The 24763-nt window shown below is 42.2% G+C and overlaps 2 protein-coding genes across 2 annotated transcripts in view; one reads left to right on the top strand and one right to left on the bottom strand.

The window, feature by feature from the left end:
- The first annotated feature begins 514 nt into the window (after positions 1-514).
- Positions 515-4038, top strand: ggh (gamma-glutamyl hydrolase (conjugase, folylpolygammaglutamyl hydrolase)). Its single transcript, XM_073487923.1, has 9 exons — positions 515-686; positions 825-933; positions 1051-1101; positions 1748-1832; positions 1912-2050; positions 2174-2280; positions 2372-2462; positions 2561-2695; positions 2799-4038. Exons 1-9 carry the CDS (start codon positions 605-607, stop codon positions 2915-2917), a joined length of 918 nt encoding a protein of 305 aa, XP_073344024.1. The 5' UTR covers positions 515-604; the 3' UTR covers positions 2918-4038.
- A 1044-nt stretch (positions 4039-5082) lies between these two features.
- Positions 5083-24763, bottom strand: part of LOC141014223 (A-type potassium channel modulatory protein DPP6-like) — a 224719-nt gene continuing 205038 nt past the window's right edge. Inside the window, exons 10-27 of the mRNA XM_073487921.1 lie at positions 16359-16513; positions 15860-15957; positions 15306-15429; positions 15175-15213; positions 14926-15033; positions 14725-14816; positions 13399-13446; positions 13148-13266; positions 11476-11547; positions 10573-10680; positions 10025-10094; positions 9351-9545; positions 9008-9062; positions 8517-8616; positions 7765-7823; positions 6822-6894; positions 6655-6728; positions 5083-6090 (exon numbers count right to left, since the gene is read on the bottom strand). Coding sequence (XP_073344022.1) covers positions 5941-6090; positions 6655-6728; positions 6822-6894; positions 7765-7823; positions 8517-8616; positions 9008-9062; positions 9351-9545; positions 10025-10094; positions 10573-10680; positions 11476-11547; positions 13148-13266; positions 13399-13446; positions 14725-14816; positions 14926-15033; positions 15175-15213; positions 15306-15429; positions 15860-15957; positions 16359-16513 — 1739 coding nt within the window. The 3' untranslated portion in view covers positions 5083-5940. The remainder of the gene's footprint in view (positions 6091-6654; positions 6729-6821; positions 6895-7764; positions 7824-8516; positions 8617-9007; positions 9063-9350; positions 9546-10024; positions 10095-10572; positions 10681-11475; positions 11548-13147; positions 13267-13398; positions 13447-14724; positions 14817-14925; positions 15034-15174; positions 15214-15305; positions 15430-15859; positions 15958-16358; positions 16514-24763) is intronic.

Genomic DNA, 24763 nt, shown 5'->3' with positions numbered 1-24763 from the left:
TTCATAATCGTGACTTTTCATGTCATATTTATGACTTACCATAAATTCTCATCATTTTTCTTTTAAACTGGCGGAAATGGGCTTCCATACATTAGGCTGTAATATTCCCCTTATAATTAGCTAAATAAAAAATAGATAAATAAATAGATTATTTTTTTTAAATATGACATTTCAGTGTGACTCGTAATTTATTCCACAAATTGATTTTAATTAATCAATTAATTGATTTTTTCTTTACTTAGTTAAGCCGATTTAACCAGAACAAGGAAGCACTTCCGTTTTCGATTGCAGACTTCAAAATAAACGTATTAGTTAAACCTGTAAAAAGGGAAACCGGACGCGATCTATCACAAAACGTCCTCACAATCAAAAACAAATCCCAAAACGAATTAATTTGAGTTGTTATCATCACAAAATAAACTGTGAGGAGTGTGTTTGTCGTGGGTTCATCATTCGTTTATCTGTGAAACACGTCAAGTTTTTATTCTGAAGGACGCAGGCCGGAAGTGCTGTGGATAACAGGAATGGCGACTGAGGAAGGTACATGAAAAACACCCTGCCGACACTCAGAGGACGGGATAAAGTTTGACTCACCTCCAGCAAAATGAGCCTGTTATTGTTCTGCGTGTTTCTGTCGTGTGTGCCGTTTTATTCCTCGGCTGATACAAACGACAGACCCATTATCGGTGAGTCTATTAACACGTTATTAACTGCAGCTAACTTTGTGACGATGAAACCTACAGCTAGCTAACAGACCTCAGCTAGCTAGCAAGGGTTCAGTTTGGAAAAGTTGCTAACAACTACTTGGTTGTCCTTTTAAAAAGGTCTTCTGGCTCAAGATATCCGTTCACCCAAACCCAATCAGTCATCTTACATCGCTGCCTCCTATGTCAAGTATCTGGAGTCAGCAGGAGCGAGAGTTGTACCTGTCATGTGAGTTATTATCTCATATATTATCTTATATGAGCCTGTTTATACACCACTGTGTGTGTGTGTGTGTGTGTGTGACCTGAAGCATTTAACACTGCCCTTTTTAATTTATTTCTGCAGGATTGACCAGACACCAGAGGACTACAAGAGACTGTTCAACTCCATTAATGGGTAAATGTCTTATTATACACCGAGTTACTAACCTAGCATGCTGTGTTTTTGCATGAATGTGTCAGTCATGTGACTTGTGAATGTTTACAGATGATTTGATTGTTTGATTTGGCCTTTGCTGCTTGCACAATCTGTTGAATCTGCAGACCAAAACCAAATAGTTAAGTGGAAATAGGAAAGATTTATATATATTTATCATAATTCTTGTTGTGGGGCAGGATTTAAATGATGTCAAGTCATGCTTTGTGGATGCTGTAGCTGGGTCTACAGCTTAGTTATTAATGTTACAGCAGACACTGTACAGAAACATTTGAAATATAATGTATTGATTCAGGTCAGGATGCTAGTTTCCATGAGCATGCTAATGGTAATTCCCATTATGTGGTTTATGCGGTTTAACATGTTATCAGTATGATCTTACTGCAGAGTCAGAATATCACGCTCAACACATTTACCTCCAACATGTCCACTTAACTGAATCAAATCCTCTGAAGGACACAAGCAAATCACATAGTAATGTTTTTTTTTATTATTTTGTCCACCCCAGGCCTGTATTACTCAAAAAATGAATGAAAAAAGACAGAACATTTTGTTTATGATGATTCTTTGTGAATCATGACTCAGTGTGTTGTGTCCGTGTTAACAGGATCCTCTACCCAGGCGGGGCTGCCAGCATTATCTCATCTGGCTATGAAAGGGCTGCGAGAATCTTTTATGAGCTGGCTATTGAGGTAAAAGTGTTTAATACTAGCAACTGTCTTTTAGTGTGTTGATGCTGGATTAGGCTGCATGCTGTGTGTGATGTTTCAGGCAAACAAGAGAGGCGACTATTTTCCCGTGTGGGGCACCTGTCTTGGATTTGAGCAGCTGGCCTATCTGACCAGTGGAAAGTCAGTCCTGTCACGCACCAATACGACCGGTGTGGCTTTGCATCTGGATTTTACGAATGGTACGGCTAGCTGGCTAGGATGCTAACTTCCATTCATGAACCACTCCAAAAAGCTTATGAAAATCATATTTATTATGAGAAAACATGGTTATTAACGATCATATTTTTACAAACCTTTCCCAGAAGCCAATAGCAGCAGGATGTTTCAGGACTTCCCAGCAGAACTCATGAAAGATCTGGCTTCTCAGCCGCTGACAGAAAACTCTCACAAGTGGAGTGTGACCATGTCGGTACGTCATTCGTCGCTATTATGATGAGAAAACGGTTCAGTCATCAACATATATAAAATGAGAGCAGAGCTAACCTCTCTGTTTCTTTCAGACTTTCAACTCAACTGAGGAGCTGAAGACGTTTTACAAAGTTCTCTCCACAAATACAGACGGACAGATCGAGTTTGTGTCAACAATGGAAGGTAGTTACGCTGCAACGTCGCTTTATTGGTACGACTTCACAGCAGAATTGAACTGAAGGGAACCGCTTTTTAATCTTTCTTGACTTACCTCTCGGCAGCTCACGATTATCCAATTTATGGGACACAGTGGCATCCGGAGAAAAACGCGTTTGAGTGGACGAAGCCTTACATTCCTCACTCTCCGACAGCGGTCAGGATCACCTTCTACATGGCTGAGTTCTTTGTCAATGAAGGTACGAGCACAGCGATACGTTCGGTTCCTTGAATAAATAGTCGGTAGCCGGATGATAGAAACTTCTTGATCTCTAATTCCTGCACTGGTTTCTCTCCTTGCAGCGAGGAAGAACATGCACACATTTGAATCCAAGGACGAAGAGAGCAAAGCGCTGATATACAACTACAGTCCTGTTTACACTGGGAGAGAAAGCAGCTTCGAACAGAAATATTTCTTCTGATGTTTGTTTGTGGAGTGCGTTTCCTCTCCAACAGCTGACTGGCTGCCTCAATCATGTGACTTATGAATGTTTACAGATGATTTGATTGTTTGATTTTGCCTTTGCTGCTTGCACAATCTGTTGAATCTGCAACCAAAACCAAATAGTTCAGTGGAAATGAGATAGATTTATATGTATTTATCATAATTCTTGTTGTGGGGCAGGATTTAAATAATATCAAGTCATGCTTTGTGGATGCTGTAGCTGGGTCTACACACTGTACATAATGACCTTTTAGGGAGTTTTACATTAAACATTTTAATGTTGATAAAGTTGTTGAAAGTTTCCATGAGCTGTTTATGTGCTAGCCCCCTCATGTGGTTGCCAGTTTTGTTGCACTAGCTAACGTTGCTAACACTTGCTAACAAACATTAACATTCCTAACACTGGCTAGCGTAACATGTTATCAGTATGATCTTACTACAGTCAGAATATCACGCTCAGGATTCAGTGGAGACAAAAAATATATATAAATAAATAAATACAAAATAAATTCAGCTTTAAGATTCACAAGAGCAACAAGACAGATGAGCCAAAAAAGACGGAAAGGCTGATAAAATATCTATTTTTTTATTCTAACATTTACCTTCATGCCACAGTCTGACATCAATCTCCTTCTAATGCTTTGGATAACAAAGTTGAGCATCTTGAAAAAGTCCTCAACCACTGGCAAGAGAGTTCGACGTTGCCATTGGCAATTATAAAGTCCACTTTCAATCAACTCAGTTCAAGGACAGCAACAGGAGAACGGAAATGAATAGTCAAATGTAACTTCCAAAATGCTTTATGCACAAATAACACTCAGGTAATATTGTTTCTCTTTTTTCTTTTTCTTTTTTTTTTTCTCTTTAGAATAAAATGATATTTGAATAACATTTACACATCAAGCTGACGAGACTGGGATCTCAATCACAATACTACTGGAAATGTAATTTATGCAATCCAGTAAGGAACATTCAATATGTCAAAATTACCATGTGGAGCTGAGCTATGAGGGGGGATAGTGCTGCAAATAACCTCTTTAACATGCACTGAAACGTAACACAAATGGCCATTCAAATAAAAAGACATGGAAAATTAAACTTGTGCCTCAAGAATTCATCATCACACGTCTGTATGTCGGTACGTCTTCATCGCAACTCTTCACCCTTATATACAAATGCATAATTTCTCGGGGTTTAACACCAAACCTAATGGCCTTTATTAATGTAATCTATGATTTCAAGTGACACAGCACTGTGGTGTCTGTACTGGTTATACATTGTCTTCGCCTACCTTTCTTTAACATCGTAAAAGCAACGGTGCATGCAGATTCTGTACAGTGTAGCTCGGTGTAATAATCTATTTGGGCATATTTCCAAGTTTGAAATCTCAGTTTTTCAGTCAGGTATTAGCTTTTGAGAGCAGCTCTTAATACAGTGTATTTTTATAATATTATATTTCAAGCTACAGGTTTAAAACAATAGCTGCTATTTTGGGAAGTATGTTTATTCGCTTTCTTGAGTTGGATGAAGAGATTGACACCACCGTCATACCTCTGTTAGATATTGAGTTAAGTCCTGCAGACGGTTAGCTTGGTTTAGCTTAAACAGCTCTGATGAGTCCAGAAAGTCGGTGCTCCTGGCAAAGAAACAGTCCAGATCATAACCCCCATAAAACCACAACTTGTAGTTTTGTACGGGTTAAACAAGTTATAGTTACGTGCTTATAGTGAGTGTCAGAGGAGCTAATACGCTAGCTAGCTAGAGCCAAGCTTACTGTTTACCAAAGCTAACCGTTACAAAGAAATAGTCCAGATCATAACCCCCAAGAAAAAAACACAATTTGTAGTTTTTACGATTTGTTTTTTGTAGTTCTTGCAGTTCAACATGCTAACTGTGAGTGTGAGATGATGCTAACAGACTAGCTAGCTGCTACAGCCAGGCTAACTGTTTCATTAAGCTAGCCAGCGGCTGGCTGTAGCTCCATATTTAACAGATTGAATCAATCTCCTCTAACTCGAGACAAGACAGCGAATCACAAACTTCCCAAAATGTCAAGCTATTGTTATAAAATCAGCCTGGTTGTAGTTCATAAATGCAGTCTCAGCAGGATGTTTCTGACAAAGTAAGGCACAGTGACTAAAACAAGTTGACGTTTTTTTAAAGAACTGGATCATCACAATAAAACTGTGTCAAATGAACATTGAGAAACTTTTTTTCTTCCAGACATTTTCACCAGATGGAGAATTCTTTCAGCATCACTGAAACACATGAAATGAAGCGACGAGATGAAACCAGCATCAGGGCGAACACAAACAAAAAAAAAAGAAAATATATCCGTAAAAAGCCGAGTGGATGCTTGTGTGCTATTTTACATACTGTAAGAACAAAAGACACAACCACAGTCCAACATTAAAGTTCTTCACAACTTTAAAAATAGTAACATTTCCTGTTTTCCGCACAATTTCCCAGACGCCCGTTATGAACAACCAGTGTTTTTCACCGGGCGTCTGATTCCCATTAATATACAAGCCCAGCAGTTATGTGCTATAAGGTGTTCCTCGTCCTCACAGCTTCAAAGTCTGTGTGAGAGCTGATGCTTTCTCTCCACTGCTTTTTAAAAGGAGCTGGTCCATCCCGCTGCGAAGGAGACTGCTTCCTGTTAAATCATTCTGTATAATCCAAAAAACGTCGCGTCAGGTCGTCAGTCTGTGTCGGCTCTCCGGAGAGGGGCCTGAACTCGGGGGGGTGTCGGATCAGAGGATGGGGAGGATGGATGTAGGATTAAGATCGTCAATCTGCTGGAAAGGCAGTCTCAGGTTCAGCATGCGGACACGGGGAGTCCAAATGCAAAACCAAACTGAGCAAAGAGCAGGAGAGAGTTGCATATCGTGGACAACTTGTATGCCAGTGTTGTGCTTGGGGCACAGGGACGGGATGGAGGTTACGGGCAGGCGAAACGTATGAGCAGGGGAGGATTCGGGGAAACAAGGAGGGGCCGGGCTAACCCTCGTCTTCACTCTCCTCCTCCAGCGCCTCCTCGAACACGATCTCCGGTAGCCTGAAGCACTCCTCGAAGAAGTTCACCAGGGACTGGCTGAGGTGCTGCCTCGTGGCTTCACTGTGAATGAAGTGGCCTTCGTCTGGGTAGATCTGAGACACAGAGATACGTTTATAGTGAGTGAGATGCCACACAGCAGGTCTTACAGATTCATTATCTACAGTCCACAGACTGAAGAATCTAGATGCAAACTCATTTCTCTCAAGTAAACAACAACTTCTTCAGATCTTGAATCGAATTAACTTTCTCACGATGTAATTTAGCGCTAATTGAGACTCGTACCAAGTTTCTGGAGTGAAGCTTTAACAGAGATATTGTAACTGAGTAATCGTAGGCCGACCTAAAACCTCTTAGAGCCACAGACGTTCAATGCCTGCGTGCAGAGGAACCTATCAGTCAGTAATAAGCTCCAGTGAACAGTGGGCTGCAGTACATTGTGTCTTAATTGGATTAGGATTCCCGAGAAGGTCCCGTAATCTCATTATGTGGATTGAAGGCATTGTGAGGGGCTAATCCTCCGCCTGCTGTTGGATCCCACTGGGATCACAAAGCTCCCAAAGGTTGGAGGAGAACTGAACCGGGCGAAGAAAAGACGAGCGCAGAAATTGGATCAGCGGCTGCTGTAATTACAGAGCAGTGAAAGCGACACCGCGTACCTGTAAGGTGTAGTTGGCCTTTTCATTGATGAGCTGGGCGATGAATTTCGCTGTATGTTGGAAATGGACTTTTTCTGAAGGGAAACACAACGAGACACAGGCACAAAGTGTCAGACAGAGAAGAAGAAGATTTAAAAAAAACTGGAAAAATTCAATCGTTTTCTTACCGTCAGCTGTCGGATGGATAATGAGAAACTTCTTATCCATGAACTGAGACGCTCTGTGTGCCAGATTTGCCATCTGAGAAGTAATGAGACACACGAGGCAACACATTAGATCCAGTTAGACACCGCAATGATTACGACAACTGTGCAGAAAGAGGATTAACGCCACTGTAAACACAAGTTACAGTTTCTTCACAGTTCTGACTAATACTCAGTTTTTTTTTATTTTTAATCACAACTGTGAAAAAAGTCCAAAATTTGAGGAAAAAAAGTCTGAATTGTGAAAAAAATGTCTGAATTTGAGGAAAAAAATCAAAAATTTGAGAAAAAAAGGTCTGAATTTGGAGGAAAATAGTTAGAATTGTGAAAAAAAAGTCTGAATTTGAGGAAAAAATAAAAAAATTGAGAAAAAAAGGTCTGAATTTGAGGAAAAAATCAAAAATTTGAGAAAAAAAGGTCTGAATTTGATGGAAAATAATTAGAATTGTGAAAAAAAGTCTGAATTTGAGGAAAAAATTGAGAAAAAAAGGTCTGAATTTGAGGAAAAAAATCAAAAATTTGAGAAAAAAAAGGTCTGAATTTTAGGAAAAAAATCAAAAAATTTGAGAAAAAAAGGTCTGAATTTGGAGGAAAATAGTTAGAATTGTGAAAAAAAAGTCTGAATTTGAGGAAAAAATAAAAAAATTGAGAAAAAAAGGTCTGAATTTGAGGAAAAAAATCAAAAATTTGAGAAAAAGTCTGAATTTGGAAGAAAAAAGTCAGAACTGTGAAAAAAAAGTCTGAATTGTGGAAAAAAAGTCTGAATTTGGAGGGAAAAAAATCCAAATTTGGAGGAAAAAAAGTCAGAATTGTGAAAAAAAAGAAAAAAGTAAGAACTGAAATCTTTTCACCGTGGCCCTCCTCTTCTGTACACTTTGAATTTGAAACATAACAATTAAAACCTTACTGAGTACGCTCTCGGGTCCGGTTTCGGCAGTCCAAGGTATCGCTCTGAAAACGCAGAAGCTGCAGGAGAAAGAGATTCAATTAACAAAATGACACCAAAACGTCACATTATTAGCAAGATCGATGTGTCATGTCTGTCCCGTTCTCTGGCCATTTCCAAGGGGAAAAAAGAAAAAGCTTGCAGGTGTTTCTCCTCCTCCTCCTCATATTCAAATATATTCAGCCATCTACATATCCTTTAGTCTGGGAGCTGCCGCGGACCGTCTTCATTTGCAATTCCAAACTTATACAGTGTCATGGCACGTCTCTCACCCCCCCTGGCAAAGCGAGAGAAATCAAATAGATGGTAAATCAGTCACACCGCGGCGCAGCTCCTCCTTAATTTGCAGTTTCCTGCCTCTGTGAGAGCTCCGTCCCTCCGTCTCCCTCCACACTATTCTACATTTCACACATTTTATTCCTCTGGCAGTCGAGGTGAGGCCGGGGGAGTTCGCTTCGCCTGCCGCTGTTATGATTGGGTTCTGAGGTGTATCTGCAACCGTCACGCTGATAAGGTGAACAACAACCACAGTACATACATGTACGACACAGTCGGGGAAACGACTCCCAGCCGCAGAGGTGAAGGTGCCAGATTTGCAATCTACGTCTGCCTCGTTCCTTTTGAATGCTCTCCGCCTGAGCCTGACTGATTATGCAGAGATTCTGTATTTGTTTACCACATACATAAGATACTATGTACTATGTACGGCTCACCGTATAATTCAAAGTCGGTGATGGGTGAGAGGACAGCGCCACACTTTACAGGAGACTCCTCGCCGCTGACCAACAGGCTGGTCACATAGCCTCCGTACACCTGAGGGACAAAAGAGGTACGTTATTTGCTTTAGTGTCAACGGCCAAGAGCATTTAAAGTCTGTTTTAAAGGGTTTTTTAATTTTAGGATGGCAGTGTGCTGTGTATTAAATATTCAAATTGTGGTGTTTTTAGTAATCAACAAGTCCTCAATTACTAGTCAGTATTAAAAAGTCGGAATAGTGAAAAATAAGTCTGAATTTTGGAGAAAAAAAGTCCAAAATTTGAGAAAAAAAGTCAAAATTTGAGAAAAAAAGTCCAAAATTAAGAAAAAAAGTCCAAAATTTGAGAAAAAAAGTCAAAATTTGAGGAAAAAAGTCCAAAATTTGAGAAAAAAAGTCAAAATTTGAGAAGAAAAAGTCAAAAAATTGAGAAAAAAAGTCTATTTTTACCTTTCCATAAGCTCCAACTCTGCTTTTGTCGATGTAGGCCTCTTTCAAAAGAAAACTGCAGAAGAAAAACATCGGCTCAAGTTAGGACTAACATTTCAGTTTTCATTTAACAGCTGTAGCTGCCTTAAGAATTTCACTTTTTCCAAAGTAATGCTGTAACATAATACCTTTACTTTTACCCAAGTATGACTATTGGGTATTTTCTACAACACTGCATCGAGGTGTGGTGAAACAGATATCAGTGGTGTCTGGAAAGCGCCTCTCTGCTTAAACCAAGTCAGCAGTGAGCTCCCGCTGTTTACTCTGATGACTTTAAAGAAGCCGTGACGTATGTAAGACGTACTTGAGCGCGTCCTTCTGATCCTGCTCCTCGTACAGGCCCAGCTTCTTCTGGATGCGGTGCAGCAGGTTGGTGCCCTGGAAGCCGCTGCCCCGCCCGTCGCAGCGCACCACGATGGCGCCGAAGCTGCTCACCAGCACGGTGGCCCAGTCCATTTGAAACTGCTCCGCCACCATCTGGCCACCAGGTGTCCCGTCGCTGCACAAGACAAAGACAATAAAGACCGCTGAATACAATCCAGTGTGTTTTTTGTTAAAATGTTAAATAAACCCTGTAGACAACTTAAATCTTCAAGATGGAAAGTTGACTTTACGTCGACTGAGGCTGATGCAGCACAGAGTTCACGGTCACTTTGATAAATGAGCGTTCGGGGAGTTATGATTGTGTTTTTCTTTTCTTTTCTGAAATGTGCAGGCACAGTGAAAAGCTTAAATCTGAGCTGCAGAGAGAAGGACAGCCAAAACGCCCCGAGGAGAGAAACATTATTGAAATAACGGGGTGGACAGGAGGACGAGTCTCCTCATTCACAGAGTGATTAACATCCAGCTGGAGAGGGGACAAAGCAGTGCGTCTCTACGTCAGTATGTCTGAATCAGAGCTGCTCATGGACACACTGTTCGTCTTTGTGCATCACATGTGCTCGACACGACTGTGTGACAACACGAGCTCGTACGTACACAAGCAGGAGCAGAGGGTAGTGTGACGTCTCCACGAAGCCGGCGGGTTTGAGGATCTGCATCGACAAGGCTGTGACAGATACAAACAACAGTCAGTGCACAGGAAATTCACATCTTTGTATAATTAATGATGACAAAGAGTCATGAATAAAAGGACAGACTATGTGACATCTCCATCCAAAAAACAGGATTACAGAAGTTGGGATGTTTTACTTGAAAGTTTAATTTCCAGAATTACCTCCGTGTTTCTTTTTTACCTTTTAAACTGGGGTCGAACAGGTTTTTAAGAGAGCGATATAGGCAATTTAAAATAAATTTCGAGCTCCCCAAACCAAAACTTTTTCATCTGGTTTGAGACGCCAAGAGACAACGAACAAACATGACAACAGGATTGTTTCAAATATTAAAAGATTTTTGTTTTACATGAGCGATTTTATCGATCAAACTTTCTCAGAGCACATTTACAAAATGAAAATTAAACTTTCTGATCCCTGTCTAACAAAGATTGCTTCTTATGTGACTTGTCCAACATCGTCCACGACACGTACTGTAGTCGTCCATGTTGATCTCCTTGTACTCCACTGTGGGCATCTGCATGGAGTCCAGAGTCAGCCTCAGGTTGTCGTTGTTCTCCAGTCTGTGGACTTCTGCGATACCTGTGGACGGCACATTGATAACCAACCAGATTTATAATGTTTACTGTGTTAACGTGTGGACAGGAACATGTCCAGGGATGATCATATCCAGTAAGTTATGAAAACATACAGAAAAGCTCAAGTAAAAACATCTCGTCAGAGTTTTAATATCAAAAAAACACTTCTTTTATGAGAATATGTCATGAGACAGTCTGTATTTAATGGTACAGACTCACTGCCACCACAGCTGACTCTTCACCTTGTTAATAATGATGACATTACTAGGACAGCTCCTCACACACTTGATCAGCTGTGCTCATTTCAATAACAAAGCCTTTATAAAAACAGCACAGTCACCAGTTTGGTCGGTGAACAGTGGGGAAACATTACTGCACATAAATACTGTTAAACAGCTGAATACATGAAATAATCTCCGGTAATAAGATTATATAGACTTAACAGAGTCAGAGCAGGGACTTCATATTGGTAAAAGATGACACACACACCCACCCACACACACACACACACACACACTGTAGTGATCAAATTACAGTATGCTGATATAGCCGTCGGGCAGGTCATAATTTAATGAGGACATCCATTGTGAGGAGTAATGTGATTACTGCCATTATGCCTGGACTTGGCTGGTAGACAAACAGTGAGTCAGTGCGCAGGTGGTCACTCTGTCCCCTCCTGACAAGGTCGCTCTGGATGTTTTCACGATGCCGCTGCGTCACAAGGTCGCCGCTAACGTCTTTAACATGAGACGGAGGCTTGTAAATGCAAATGTGTGATTGAGTCAGCCGGAGTACTCACTCTCTCTGTCCTGCGTCTCGCTCTCTCCGTCTCTCTGGGTCTTGTAGACGGCTACAAACGGGATGTCCGGACCTGAAGACAAAGTCGGTAAAGTGTCACAGATGTGTACTTTTATAAACTTTTCACACCGTACGTGTGCATCGACCTGGTTCAGCGTTAAATGATGACGATGATGTCAAAGCTACGGTGGCCCTGAGGTGCCAATCATAACGGCAAATAGGAAACAGGCACAACCACAAGCTGGAAACCAAGTTAACAAAAGAGAAAACACAACAACACGTTGGAAATCACAACAGCAAACAGGAAAAAATTGACAACAAAAATGAAAACGCAACGGAAAATAAAACACAACAACAACTCACAAAAAACAATAGCAGATATAAAAACACAACAACAAATAAAACACAACAAATAAAAAACACAACGGAAAACAAAACACAACAACAAAGATAAAAACACAACAATAAAAAAGCACAACTATAAAAACAACGACATAAAGCACAACAACTCACAAAACACAACGACAACAATAAAAACACTAACAAATAAAACACAACAACTCACAAAACACAACAACAAAGATAAAAACACAACAACAATAAAAAACGACAACTATAAAAACAACGACATAAAGCACAACAGCTCACAAAACACAACCACAAATTGTAAATCTAATTAACAAAGAACAAAACACAACAACAAATCAGAAATCACAAAAGCAAATATAAAAACACAATGGCAAATTAAAAACAACAACAAATTAGAAGTCAAATTAACAAAAGTGTTTTTCCTCCAACAGAAGTTAATGTTGTTTTTTGCTTTGTGGTTGTGTTTTCCTATTTGCCGTTGTGATTTGTGCTTCAGGGCCACCGTACAAAGTCTCCTCCAGCAGCTCCAAACAATAAGGTGGCAAATAAAGTGAAAACCAGAGAGAGAGAGACATCTCAGATCTGTTGTCTGTCAAACAAAGAGAAAATTCTTTCCTTATTCGATTTATGTAATCCAATCGCTGAAATAGATTTTCCATATCTGGGCCACAAACTGAGGCTGAGTCCTAAAACCTCAGCTCGGAGGGAGGAGGGACAGCGGATGAAGTGATTGATGCACTTAGTAGATTGGGAGCTCGCTGCAGGAACACTGTGGTGAAACACCAGCTGCTCCCGCCCTCCGTCCTCGATCTTCCTGCCACTCTCCGTCTCTTCTCGCGGTAATGACATCAGAACTTCATCACGTAAATTCTTCTGGGCGGGCCGATAGCAGAGAGGTGCATTACAAAGACGTCTAGGGTTTGATGGCGTTGTGGTCACTTCCTGTTCGACTTCAGTTCGGCGATAATCACTCAGCGAGGATCAGAGGTGGCTGTGATCAAATATTAAAGCTGCAAGGCTTCACTCAGACTCAAATTACAGAAACATGACTCTTCACTCTCGAATCTTTCGGCTTCTGTTTTCGACGCAACATCAAGACTTCGCCCGCTCTTTTTGTTTCGCCGTGCTGCCGCATCGTACACGGATCAGGGTGGAAGGAGAGGCAGAGCGTGATGGGAGAGCTTATTTCCCAAAGACTCGAAGAGAGTCTGGACTGTTTTAAAAGTGCAGAACTCGACAGAAAACTACAGAATAATGCTGAAGTCGCGCAGCAGTAACTAAGTAGATTTACTCAGGCGCTGTACCTTGGCAGTTGAGCAGGAAGTAGCTCATGTTGTGGCTGAAGGAGCCGCTGATGTAGCCACAGCTGTCGGACAAGGCGCACGACAGACAGCGGCGGTTGAACGAACCGAAGGTGTCGGCGCTGCAGAAACAAAAAACATTTAACATTTTAGAGACTTTTCTGACAATATAAATGAGCAAAATGTTCATGTTTCACTGCTTTGACAACGACTGCTGACAAAGAAGAACATAACAGGAATAAAACAGCCAGTACCTGTACAAATGTCTTCTCTTTGGCCCGTCCTCAGTGCTCAGGAAGTATCTACGTTAATAGAAGAGAAAACACATGCAGTCATTCATAGCTGCACAGTTTTTTTCTGAGTCAGCGCCCAGCCTCGGGAGTGATAAAACAACAAAAAATACGCCTGGCAAAGCAACGAGCCAACTACTCGCTCGAATAGATGTTTCATAAATGAATGATGGGGGTAAAAATGGGGTACAAATCCTTTTAGAGGAGAAGTAGGCCAGCTCTTACCCCCTCGAGAGAGAGAAGAGGAGCTTTTTCAAGTCTAACACTGGGAACAATGAGGGACTTGTAGACATGTTTGTGTGTGCAAATGCAGGTGTGTACATGTGAGACAGCGTTAGTCAGATCGCAGTTGCCTCGTGGCCCCTCGAGTGTGGGTGTGAATTTATCTGGGAATAGCGGAGATGAGTCAGAATCCACAGAGACGCTTCAACACTGAACACATTGTGAGAGCTGGGAGAAGAAACACGAGGCTCAACTCGACACGCTGTGGTCGTAGAAACGCTGGTCAGAAATCAGAAGTAATTCACATTTTTGGCATTAAACAGGTTAAAGTATCTGCTGCACTGAGCTCTGTCCGTGGTGCTGAAACACTCAGACACATGGACACAAACAGAACCCAGCCTCTGAAAATGGGCTGTCTCTGTCTCTGTCCATGGTGCTGAAACACTCAACCTCATAGTCTCCCTGGTAAAGTTTAAGTTTTTCTTGGTTTAACTTTAAATTATGCTGCAACAAACTTTACCTATCTTCAAACCTCAGTTTAGTTTTTAATCAGAAACATAGTTTAAATTAAATTCTGCTGATCCAATTTAAGAAGTGTACAGAAGCCCTGAGGTGAAGACGTTTGTTTTTGTCTGATTGAAATTGTTTTCTCTCTGTGCTGATGACTCGAGAGCTGGAGGGGAAAAATGTTTCGCCAGAATATATATTATAACAATAGATATTATAAAAATAATATAATATAATTTAATAGCAAGAGTTCCTTAAATATTTGCTTCCTTCTGCAAAAACATAAAAATAAAATAATCTGGTGAAATAAAAATGTGTGAGTGAAAAAAAAAAGATTTCCAGGAGATTTTTTGTTTTCATTTGTGAAACTGAGTGACAGAAAAACATCAGGAGACAAATGTCTTTTAGCGGTGAATGTGTTATGATTGGCACTAATCTGCCAGTAATAATTATTTTCAATTAAACAACGTGTACCTCCATACAGTAAACTATGGAGAATTGTGATACATGATGTCTTCTGGTGGGGTCGGTGATGCAGGACTGCTTTTTATGGACACTCACATCAACTGGCTGTCCTCATTGTAGGCCAGGACCTGTGTGACATCCCAGTCTCCAGACGTGATGGACTGGAGTGTGTCTGTGCTGGTGTTGGGCTTCAGAGAAACACAGAAAATTACTAATGTTATGAAGAATAGCGCATATTAAGACGATGAAAGAGTTGATTTTATTGCCCAAAATGTGTTTAAAATAGCGTTCTGCTACCTGGGAGATGGACATGGAGATGTGGAAGAACTTTCCCCGGCCTCCTTGAGGAATGGCGCGTGTGAAGAACAGCTTCAGCCCGTCTTTGGAAAACAGAGGCTTCTCATTCTGAAGACACACAGAAGATTAGTCGATTAAAAAACATAACAACAGAGCAACACAAAGGACAAAATCCCCCCCATTACACAAAAGACAGGAAGTATAATCAACAACTCTAAATAAAACTCACATCTGCGTCAGTATTCTCACCTGTCTGTGCAGCCAGCCTTCACTTTCATCCTCGTGTTTCTGTAGAAACAGGTCGACAACTTTCAGTCTTTGTACAGAAATAAAGCACACAAAGTATACAGTACATGTACACACGCAGTACTCAGGCGTACCTTTGTGCACACTCCCGTCGTGGCCTCGCACAGCGTGAGTATGGAGATGTTCTGGGCTCTGTTCAGCCAGTTGATGGCCAGTTTGGTGGTGGTGGCCCATTTCACCATGGTCACATAGTACTCCCTGACCAAACACAGAGGCATCATTACACAACAGTTAACTGTGTTTACACTGCGAGGTCTGAGGGCAAATGACACAAAATATTATATATATATATATTATATTGGAAAATAAGACAACGAACGAATAAAGAGCCTCAATGTTTCCATTTACTAATTGCTGATAATAAAAGAATTTTAAAACGGGATGAAACATTAATGACCTCTTGCAGAGAAATTGAGACATTAGTGCAGCTTATAATGAGCCACAGAGAGGGAGGAATAAAAAACTGGGTATGAATACGAACAGACCAGAACAAAACTAAACACAGGGCGGCATTAAGTGACAACGCATCACTGGAGACAAAGAATCAACCAAATCTTTATCACATAAAGACGATATTACATATGTAACCGCAGGAGGTTGGAGAGAGATGATTGGTCGGCAGCCTCACCCTATCCTGGGATCATCGGGTCGTCTCATCTCGATGGTGTGAAGAGGTCCGTTAAGGTTCACAACATACAGAGTGATGACGGGGTTCTCCTCACCGGCCTGAGCAGGGTGAAGACAGGGGAGAAAAGGTAGTTTTGAGTAATGGTACATGTTTTTGTCACGTAAACGTCACGGTTCGATGCTTGCAGTCATACGTCACCGGAACAAACGGATACAAGACGCATCTTTATGTACAACGTTTGCCGAATTAACAAGAAGGCCTTAATAGTTAAGAGTTTGTTGTAGACAGCTTTTCACAGGGTTTATAAAGTTTCTCCTGACTGCACAACTCACAAAATTGAGGGATTTTTAAAGGGAGTCTGGTTCCAATGAGTCCGACAACTTGTCCCTGCTGTTTTAAAGCAGCCTCTAGGTGTGAAAGCAGACATGGGCGAAGCAAATGTCGTTACATTTACTTCTGTACCGTCACACCGCTTAGTGTTGCTGATAAAACCCTGCACCTTAGGGTAGTGGTACTCCTTCCCCATCGGGTACGGCGTGCCCGTGAACATGGGCAGCTCCATCCTGGGCACCAGGGTGTCGTTGATGGTGGCGTACGCTAACCTGGCACCATCTGGAGACCACCAATGGGCGATGTGGGACTGGAAAATCTCCTCTGGAAGAGAGAGAAGGAAAATGACCATCAATCATAATGACAGCGAGTAAAAAACTCACACAGCGGGGATACAAATTAATTACATGGCTGCAGGCCAACAGAATCATACTGCGGCTGCTCATCGGGGTTAGAAATTAACAGGTTTTCTGGGGAAAATGTCTTTTGAAATGTTTATAAATGCTGTTTAATTAGTAGTGCTCTTTAGAGAAACTCATTTAAATGTTCGTGCATGAATGTTGTCTCCCGTTGTCCATCAAAAATAATTTCTTTATGATAAATCGAGCAGTTTAGCACAAAAATAAAACACCAGGACAATAATCCTCCCTTAAAATCAGGTCAAAGAGGCAGAAAACTAAAAGTTACTCTCTCCGCCCCATCAGCAGTGCAGCATACCAACTCTTACCTGACCTGTTTTCTATATTTGGACTCACTCTGCACCTCTCTCTCTCTCTTAAACCTGCACACAACAACACAAACAGCACACCAGAATGCTGAGGTCATAAATCACAACGGCTTTTAATCCGAGCGCAACCTATCGACCGGAATAGAACTCGGCTACGTTTCCCAGAAAATGAACCGAACAGCAATTTCTCAGCAGGTACGACTGCGAGCGAATAACTTGAGCTTTTGGGTTATCATTACCTCCCTCTTCAGACCCGCCACCTCCAGGGCTCCCTCAGGACCCTCTGCGTGCAGGTGTGTGTACTTAAAAACTATGTCGCAATCGCACACCCTCTTGTTCGACAGACAGAGAGAACATAATGGATGATGAAAGCAGTTCTTCATTTCTGCTGCTACACACACACACACATATAAACTCCTCTCCACGGTGAGTTATTAAGAAATTATGCAAATAAAATCTGGCTGAGGGAACTTTTCTGACGGCCGTGACGATCCGGCTTCATTGTGAAGTTCTGTTGCGTCGACGCAGACGGCGTCCAAACACTCTACTCATTTTTGCGACGCGCCAGCAGCCACATTTAAATCGACTTTTGCAATTAAAATTTCATTAATGCTGTTTATCTGTGGGACTGGGTGCTGGCTTTGGGGAATTAACAGACATCAACTACCAATTAGCATTTTCATTAACTGTGCACGCTCGGTGGAAGCACTTGATATGCAGCATCGTCCGCTTATATACATTTGTTCTCTCAGCGATTCTGCACGAGTATTCGAGCCTGTAGCATCTTTTTCCACCGCTGGACTCAACTAAACTTATAATAAACCCAGACGTCTTTGTTGCCAGTGACAATGAGAAAAGGACTAATGGAGGCGGTTAGTCCAGTTTAGTCTTTGCCCGCCTGATGTGTCCACCTGCACCCCGCTGGCTCGGCTCAGCGGGGAATGATTGGATCTCATTGTCTGAAGATGAACGGCGCAGCACGACGCCGCATTTTTGCAAATGATGAAGAAAAATAAAAAATAATAAAAGCGATTTCCCGCATGGCCGGTTTCCCCCAACGCTTTTTCCCGCCAACTTCACCGGCGGCGGCTTTAAAAAGCTGTCCAAGTGGAGTGGAACCCAGCGGGGCTGTCGGATCCGCTCGGCTGGGGACGGCCCAGTCACCTTGGCCAGCCGAGGAGAAAGTTGCCGGAGGGATGCTGATGTGTGCGAGGTAAACAAAAGAAACGTAAGGTCAAGAAGGGCGTGAAACGATGAGCCGACTCCCACGTCTTCCTCTTAGGTAATGAGATTGTTTCTCTTTCTTTTCTTTTTGGACCAGAGCCTGAATGATTCTGGAGATTCGGGGCCGATATTGCGAAGTAAAACATGCTGATGTCGATAAATCGGATATTCTTATCTAAACACAATATAAAGAAAGATATTTTGGTGGAGGATATTTCAGGATTTTAACTTTATTGTCCAAAAATTAAGCACTGGGAGCACTAAAAACAGTAAACCTCAGTATCTGACAGAATCTTTTGAAATATGTTCTGTAAACAAAGAATAAAACAGATATCAGACAACATATATCCAATATAATACTAATATAATACTAATCTAATCTAATGATTAGCGAGCTGAGGCTCGTCCCCTCTCTCCGTGCTCCCCATCCTGCTGTGTCGACCACATTATTCACTTAGCAAAGATTATCACTAATGCATGAGACAGTACGAGTCAAGTGGCCGATGGGAGATAATAATGTGACAGACGCAGGCAGACTGAAGTGACGAGGAGAAGGAAAGGAAAAGGAAATCAAAAGAAGGCTGCATTTCATCCACTTCTTGCTTTTAGCAGGAACATCTAGTGAACTCTGCACTGAGTCACTGACGATGACGTTGAGTTTAAAAGTGGCCACATCTTTCCAGCAGAGGGCAGCAGAGTCACATGCTAGAAGTGTATAAGTGGAGCAGCAGTATGGCACAGAAACAAACGCAGCTCTAAAAACCCAAGAAAAGCTGCCCTGATTCATCACAGTCTGCTCACTGACTGTGAGCCAAAGTATTGATTAACTTACATATTAAACTTCACTGAACCTACTGCATGTTGAACTGTGAGATCCTACCAGATGAGTCTGCTCGAGGTTGAGCTGAGACACACCCTCCTCCCGGCTCAGCGACGGGCGCGTTGCACAGAAGTCACGACATTATACTTTTCCAGCCAACATGTCAGAGAAGCAGCTGTTACTATAAATACAGCGCAGCTATCACGGCGCTGACTGAGGTGACAGTGGAAGTGACAGCCGAGCAGGAACAGAAAAAGCACATGACGGAGCGAGGTGAGATATTTCGCCGAGCGTCTTCGCAGCCTCGTCTACGGCTCGATCCAGAGAACATCGCAAGATGATGCAGGAGGAAAATGCTGTTGCAGGTTTTATATTAAGCTGACAGACGGGAAGGGAATGAGAGATGTGGAGGATGTGTGCACATTTAGCCTGCAGAGGTACCACAGACACACGATGTTTCCATAGATGACACTGATCTTTCTCTTTTAACTTAAAGGGGCACAGAAATGAAACCCTGATGATGTCACAGTGATGCAACCAGAGTTAGCTCGGCATCAGGTTTGAGATTTCCTTTTAAAAGACGTACTGACTTGCATTATGGGAAATGTAGGATCCAGCATTTTTCCAGCATGTTTCCACTGTTTGTCTCCGTTTAACGCAGCACTTTGCAAAGATCACCAGTCAAACAACCAGTTATCTGTCTGTGACTGAATGATTAAGATCTGAGTCTACAGGAGACGCTTTCCTTTGACTTTACAGCCATGTTACATATCATTTCTTTTCATTACAAACACATGACTTACAGTCCACCAGGCTTTCTAGCGGCAAGTCGCACTGGACGCCCCTCTGTTGCATAGAGTAGTCAGATTTCAACTTTGGCAGTGTGACGCCCTGTCTCTCTCGAAAACCTGAAGCTACACTACCAGCATGCTTTGCAAGGCTGCGTGCGTAGACAACGACTGGGAAGAGCAGAAACAACAGATCGCGTGGACATGCACCAGAACTCTGCTCTTATTTCAGAGTCTTCCACTCCCACCTGCCGGCCCTGAAGACAACAGACTCACCTCACCTGCTCACCATCACCTGATTGGCTCTTTGGTATAATAGTTGCATCTCAACTTAGTCTCCGTTAGACTGTCTTTGTGTTGTGTCCCTTCCAGCGTCCGGTTCATACTTGATCTTGTGTTTCGACCCAGTCTGTATATTTTGGATTTTGGACCTCGTTTGCCTGCCTGGATTTTTGTATCCCTCATCCTTCCTCTGAGTAAAGACTCTCTAACTGCTTCCCTGCCTTTGGGTTCTGTTGTGATTTTTGTACTGTGACAATTTATTTCCATCTGGCTCCATTTTTATTTCTGCAGATATTAAATCGAACAAGCTCCAGCACTCCTCATTTACAACGTTTTGATTTGCCGACTTGATCCTAAAATCATCTCTACTGGCGAACATAATATTTCTGTTTACCAGCAACTCCAAAATCCGTATCCTACAGTGACAGTATCAAAGAAACAGACAGCGACTCCTGCAAGAAATCATTAAGTTTCTTCCGTGCTGAGCAGACCGACACACAGTTTCCCGATCCTGCTGTGTGTGTGACAATCCACAGGCGATTGCAGCTCGGACGCACTTAAAAAAAGTTTGACGAAACTACTTCCGACCGTGTGCCTCACATCAGCTCCAGCTCGTAAACTCAAACCAACATTTTTATTCCCCTTATTAATCTTTTCCCTTTCGGGTGCACGAGTGTTGATTGTGCGGCTCCTCGACGGCCCCGCGGGCTCGGCCGCAAATCGGAGCGATAAACAGACACAACCCCGGCGAACAAGGCTCTCGATGCAAACAAGTCATCTAGCCAAACATCTATGGGGGCAAACACGACTCAAATCAAAGCAACACTGCGGTTTTATCTCGCCGCACCAGAGCCCAATAAACAGTTGTTTCCTTGGGCTGCGTCACACTGCGGGATGTGTCAGCATCAGCACACCCTCAATAATCAGACAGCAGACAGATGACAGAACACTTGAGACTCTCCGGAGGCGTTTTGGACTATTACACACAGCCGGCAGGGTTCTTGGCTGCGTCTCTTTAATTGTTTCTTCTTCTTCGTCTCCTCCGTGCACACTAAAAAAACCAAAACACACACACACTCACACACACGCACACATTTGTGGATTTAAAACAGCAATGCAGCCCCGGAGGATATTCAAGTCTGGGAGATTATTTGCCAACCTTTCACCCCTCAGCATCACATCTGCCACGCAGCGACAGCCAGAGCTTAAAGACCTCATTTCTCCTCGGCGGCAGTCGGAGCCTCAGCTTGACCTTGGCCAGAGCGGGGGCTCGAGTCATTAGCATGGAAAATCTTCCGCCTCGCAGTCACACTGATGAATGTAAACACTACACAATCTGGCGCGGCTTCTAAGCTCCCCTGCAGATGCCGGCATCGCCACTGGGCCGCCGCCAAATCTATTTACAGGCTTATGGACATTTTTTTGAAAAGGGATTTGACATTAATGGGAATGAAGCTGACTGTTAGTGTATTAGGTAAACAGGATACAAAAAGATCATCACTATCGGTATGCAGAATCCATTTTTTGGACACCTGAACATGACGCCAGTGTGTGATTATTGAACATCTCATGCTAAAATCAGGAGTCTCCAGTTTTCTTCCTTCAGGCTCCCCACTGGATTTTGCAGCCCGGCAGCAGGGATTTGCATTAGTGAGGCCGGGCGCTGATGGTGGGAGATAAGGTCTGACTCACAGCTGGTCTCCCAGTTCATCCTTAAAGGACTGGACAGGGAAACCTGGCTTTGTGCACGGGTGCATTGTTGTTTTGAAAAAGGGAGGAAAATTAAATACCATAAATAAAGTATTGTGGTTTGTTGTGAGGGGACGAAACAGCACACTGTTTAGTCTAACACATAAATAAAAGAGATTATGATGATTTGCTGATCCTTTTGACTACTGAAAACAGTGCAAAGACAATATTTAACATTTCTGTCATAGACTTTTTATCTGCTGATCCTGAATATGATGCCAGCAGCACATTTCAAACAAGTTGTGCCAGAAAAAAGGCTGGAAAGTGACTGAACTCTGTTCTTATTTATGTTTAACAGTGTCCCAACTTTTTAAGAACGAGGTTGTATTAACTGTTTCATAATGTTTTATTGTGGTTTCACTTTATCGCAGGTGTTCCTCACTTTGTCATCTGCAACATTCCCGACTTTAACTCCTTTAAAAGAAAGGCTTTGACTTCATTCTACACGTTGATGAATGCTCAGCTGTTTGTTATGAACATTTAGTTCAAACTAATGCAGCCAAATACAACAAATGTCACCTTCATGAAGGTTTTAATGGTTAGAGGTGTTATTTAGCCTTCTATAATGAGGCCTGGAGCAGGATCACATAATCAGGATACAAAAAAAAAAGATAACTGTATTCTGGTAAAGGAAACTGGTCGGTGAAACGTTATTAAGATTAAATAAAAGTCATCTAATTAATATTTCTTTATCCTTGTCTTTATATGTGAATGTTTGGTATTGAGGTAATCCAAAAGAAACAGAAAGTAATCAAGTTACAATACTTTAAAGTCACCCTCCCGACCCTAACTATAACTGATATACCACAAACCTCCAAAATGACAATTACATTGAATAAACACAAACTGGACATTACAGCCTTCATATTGGGAAGGTTAGAGGCAGGACTGTTTCACAAACTGGCTCAGGTTTAGCTCGGTGTCAGCTGAGTGTAAATGTGGAGGATAAAGATTCAAAAACAACAACTTCAGACACGACCATGAAAGTGAATCAGCGCCTCTCAGTACCTCTCTGAATCTATGATTAAGGACAAGGCTGTTAAATGTAACTGTAGCTCTGCGCACCAAAGAAACTATGATCATTAATAATTAGTTAAAGCCTCTTATGTTTGGATTCTGCCTTAACTACCTCATTATCTCCAAACATCCCATCACTTTAAGACACCGTTTGCAATCTCAACTTGAAATAACGTCTCATATCTCGCATTAATGTGACTGAATTATTAAATATCTCACGATAGCGGGCTTATAAAAACAGCAAAGAAAGGCACAAACACTCGACTTTATTCAAGCTCGAGATAATTAAATAGGTTTTGTTATCCGACCGGAGGATGACGGGAGGAATCTCCACCTGCCATCACGAGTAATATCCAGGAATAAACAAAAATCTAATTATGTTTTTTCCACGATTCGCTTTTTATCTCGACGTTGCGAGCTTTGCCGATCCCGCGGAAGATTTATCTGGTCAATAAATGATGAGTGTAAATTACAAAGCCTTCAGCGGCTCATAAATACGAGTCAGGAGGTCACGTGCTGCAATAACTGCTCTGATGAATGTTTCAAACGGCCGAGGGTGGATGCTGCTCTTGAAGGATAGACGTGGGTTTCCGGTGTCAGCCCGGCTAATGCGCAGATAAGACGAGGCTGCGGGGTCGATGGCGTTAAACACAGAGGAAACAGCCTCACGGCCTCTCGTCCTGCGCCGTCGACCTCAGATAACCTCCGCGTCACAGCTCCTAGATCCTCCCAGGTGGCAGCCGTTCACATTATCAGACACTTAGGTACTGTTTTATGCTCCGACCGGAGGATTAACAGCTTGTTGTATATCACAGGCTGTCTCCATCTCTGCTATCTCTATATCTCTGTGCTCGCAGCTCCCCCATCTCTTATTAAAACACTGTTCCACTGGAGCAGAGAGTGCACCCAGCGCAGCGGATATAAATTCATTAGGTGAATGCTAACACTGTTTTTTTTTCTCTTTACTGAGAGGCACACAGGTGATCCTTTGATCGGCGGCGCTGACGCTCGCAGAGCACCGTGACATCTGTATCGGAGTGCGCACGCCACCGCTGAATTAATGCAAATCAATCCATGTAGAACATTCATTCATTTTCAAGGGGGGGGGGGGGGGGGGGGGGAGGCTGTGTAAAGCAGAGGCAGATTGACAAGAGTTTCCATTTTTTTAATTTACCTGCAGGAAAATCAAGCGCCGCACGCCAAAAATACTAATGTGGCTGCAGACGCTGGGGAGTTGTACTGTCTCATGTCATTACCCGCTAATACATGTGTTACTGCGGAGCGTTCAGATTAGAGTAATGGGAGGGGATGAGGAGAAAAGAGCGAGAAAAGAGGTTCGGTTAAATATTTTACATCAGACGCTGTGAGAGGCTGCTGCTCTGAACGTGCTGCCTGGATCTGTGATACTCGCCTGAGCTCCGTTATCAGAATGGACGGCTTATCTATTAGTTTTCCAAATTCATGACTTAAGTCTGTGTTTCTCTACCATCATCTACTTGTGACCATGTTGCAGTGTCAATGATTGGTGAGCACTTCCATCGAACACTGAGCTTCCCCTCTCAAAATGAGGCCGACTGACCAGCGTCTTCACAAAAAACAAGCAAAGATTTGCAAAAAAGTCAGAAGTAACACAAGCTGTGAGGCGGGAGTTTGTTTTATCGTCTTCTTTCTTCAACCTTTCCAACATCCTGACAGTGCAATTAATACAATCTGTTTAAATTCATTCAAATTACAACGCTGGTACAGTGAAAAAAAATGCTTCCCTGTCGACACATTTTGATTTAATTTATTATTATTTATAGTACATATATATATATATATAATTAATTATTTTATTTCATGCCCCACAACCATCTGGTGGAAATTAAGTGGCTACCTCATTTGGGGTCCTGACCCCCAGTTTACAATAACTGTGCTGAAGCATTTGGTTTATTTTGTGACCCCTTAATTCAATGTTTGGAGCCAGC

This window comes from Pagrus major, chromosome 19 (genome assembly GCF_040436345.1).
Source record: "Pagrus major chromosome 19, Pma_NU_1.0".
NCBI classification, from domain to species: Eukaryota; Metazoa; Chordata; class Actinopteri; order Spariformes; family Sparidae; genus Pagrus; species Pagrus major.
The sequence above is the reverse complement of the archived record's forward strand: the minus strand, read 5'-3'. Positions and strand labels throughout refer to the sequence as shown.

What these genes read in the sequence shown, in the direction of transcription:
- ggh (XM_073487923.1), top strand. Translation starts at nt 605, where the DNA reads ATGAGCCTGTTATTGTTCTGCGTGTTTCTGTCGTGTGTGCCGTTTTAT. An exon ending in GCGAGAGTTGTACCTGTCAT is followed by an intron (nt 934 to 1,050) that starts GTGAGTTATTAT and finishes TTATTTCTGCAG; the next exon opens with GATTGACCAGACACCAGAGG. An exon ending in TGAGTTCTTTGTCAATGAAG is followed by an intron (nt 2,696 to 2,798) that starts GTACGAGCACAG and finishes CTCTCCTTGCAG; the next exon opens with CGAGGAAGAACATGCACACA.